This window comes from Rhea americana, unplaced genomic scaffold (assembly GCF_003343005.1).
Source record: "Rhea americana isolate MKP2758 unplaced genomic scaffold, rheAme1 scaffold_302, whole genome shotgun sequence".
Classification (NCBI taxonomy): Eukaryota; Metazoa; Chordata; class Aves; order Rheiformes; family Rheidae; genus Rhea; species Rhea americana.
In genome coordinates, this window is record NW_028186427.1 from 378,424 (window position 1) to 380,243 (window position 1,820).

The 1,820-nt window shown below is 58.2% G+C and overlaps 1 protein-coding gene across 5 annotated transcripts in view; it reads right to left on the bottom strand.

Annotated features, from left to right (window-relative positions):
• SLC12A7 (solute carrier family 12 member 7) overlaps nucleotides 1-410 on the bottom strand; it is a 68,623-nt gene extending 68,213 nt beyond the window's left edge. For 2 of the 5 annotated variants that reach the window (XM_085309751.1, XM_085309750.1), the window contains exon 1: nucleotides 174-405. In XM_085309751.1, the coding sequence (XP_085165877.1) occupies nucleotides 174-279 (106 nt within the window). In that variant the 5' untranslated portion in view covers nucleotides 280-405. Of the gene's footprint in view, nucleotides 1-173 lie in introns of all 5 variants that reach the window. The other 3 variants (XM_085309753.1, XM_085309752.1, XM_085309755.1) reach the window with 2 other exon arrangements.
• Between the last annotated feature and the right edge of the window lie 1,410 nt (nucleotides 411-1,820).

Here is a 1,820-nt window from a genome sequence, read left to right on the forward strand (position 1 = left end):
CGGGGCCGCCCGCCCGCCCGACTTTCGCCCTCGCCGGCTCCCCCGGGCAGGTGAGCGACGAGCCGCCCGCTCCCGCGAGGAAGGGCAGCCCTTCGCCGCCGCGCAGGGCGGCGCGGCGCGGCCCCCTGGGGGCCCCCGCTGGGACCGCCGGCGCCTCCCCGCCCCCCGCTCACCGGCGCCGCGCTCCTTTTCCTCGTCTTCCCCCGGCTCCTGCTGCCGCAGCGGGCCCTGCTCCTCGCCCTGCGCCTCCACCGGCACCACGGTGAAGTTGGTCGGCATGGCCGGCCGGCCGGCTCGCTCCTTCACTCGCAGCCCCAGAGCGCGCCTGGCTGCCGCTGCTGCCACCGCCTCCCTCACGTGAGGGCCATTTCCTCACGTAGCGGGGGGCGGTAGCCGGCGCCGAGCCACCGCCTCCGCGCCGCGCCGCGCCGCGCCCCTCCCCTGCCCGCGCCGTGCCGCGCAGCGCAGCGTCGGGGGTCACTCTGGGCCGCGCCGCGCTAGGGTGTCCCACGCGGGCTGCCCGCGCAGCAGGCAGCGGGGCCGGGGAGAGGTGACCAGATCGGATTTACACGCACGCACCCGGCGGCTGCTGCTTGCAGAAAACCCTCTTYCAAAGGGAGCCAGGCTTGGGGCTCCGACCCGCCAGGTCTCCGGGGGTGATCAGCATCCAGCAGGCCCTAGCAAGAGCTTTGCAGGTCCCTGTCAGGGTGAGTGGAGGAGAACGTCCTCAGTGCACCTTGAGACCACCGGGGGATGAAGGTGGTTTCCAAAAACCTGCTCTCCCATGCAGCTCCCGTGGGTTGCAGGTGACCACACTTCGTGATCCAGGCTGGAGCCAGCCTGTCAGCTCAGACCTGGCATAAAGCTGATCCTAAGAAATGGTAGGGATCAGCAGTTTATTCAAAAATCAGTGTTAATGATGTGGCATTGGCAATGAGTAGTAGCTCTTGGTTACCCGAGCGTCTTTCCCAGAGCAGGGCTGTGCCTTCTCCACTCGGGTGTGTCCACCTGTATCCGTGCCCTTTGGAAGGAGACTCTGGTGGGTTTGTGGGTCCCCCTACCTCTGTGGTGTGGGTGACATCTACTCAACACTACAGTGGAGCAGAGGCCTCGGGGGAATGGGGCAGAGGAGAGTGATTGTGGCCAGCAGAGCTGATAGTGAAGTGGCAGCTGGGCTGGYGGATGGCAGGTCAGGCCAGCAGGAAAAGGAGAGGGAGAGTGGCATGGTAAGAGCGGCATAGGATCTGCTATGAAGTTGGCAGTTCTGCCCATGTTCAAACCATCATGTAACCACAGTAATGGGAATGGTGGCTGCATGGAAAAGCTGCTGGGTTGGGGATTCGTGTCTTCACCTTCCCTGCCTTTTTACAGCCTCAAGAAGGCAAATAGGAGGGTATCTTTGTTAGCAATAGCAGATTTCTACTCTGTTACTGAGGTTACTACAGAGGCAAGGATATTTTTGAACATTTTTCACATTAAAATTAATTTCCTCGTAATACGTGCTATTATCAAAATCAGTGGTACTGAGAAACCAGGTGTGATGAATTAGAATGGTGGATGTAATTAAAAAGCACATATGGAAAATAATAACTCGCTCTTCAGAACAAAGACTGAACACTGTGCAATATATAACACAGGATTACACGCTGAGAAGATGTGTTGAGAATTGAGAAGACAATTTTAAAGAGATGATCATTTGTTAAGTACCATTCACGAGGTACCTTGAGAAGTTCACTGAAAAGAATGTGAAAACTGTATCACATAGTTGCATACTGCATGCACAAAAGGTAGAGGGAGAAATTAGAATTGCTGCATTAAAT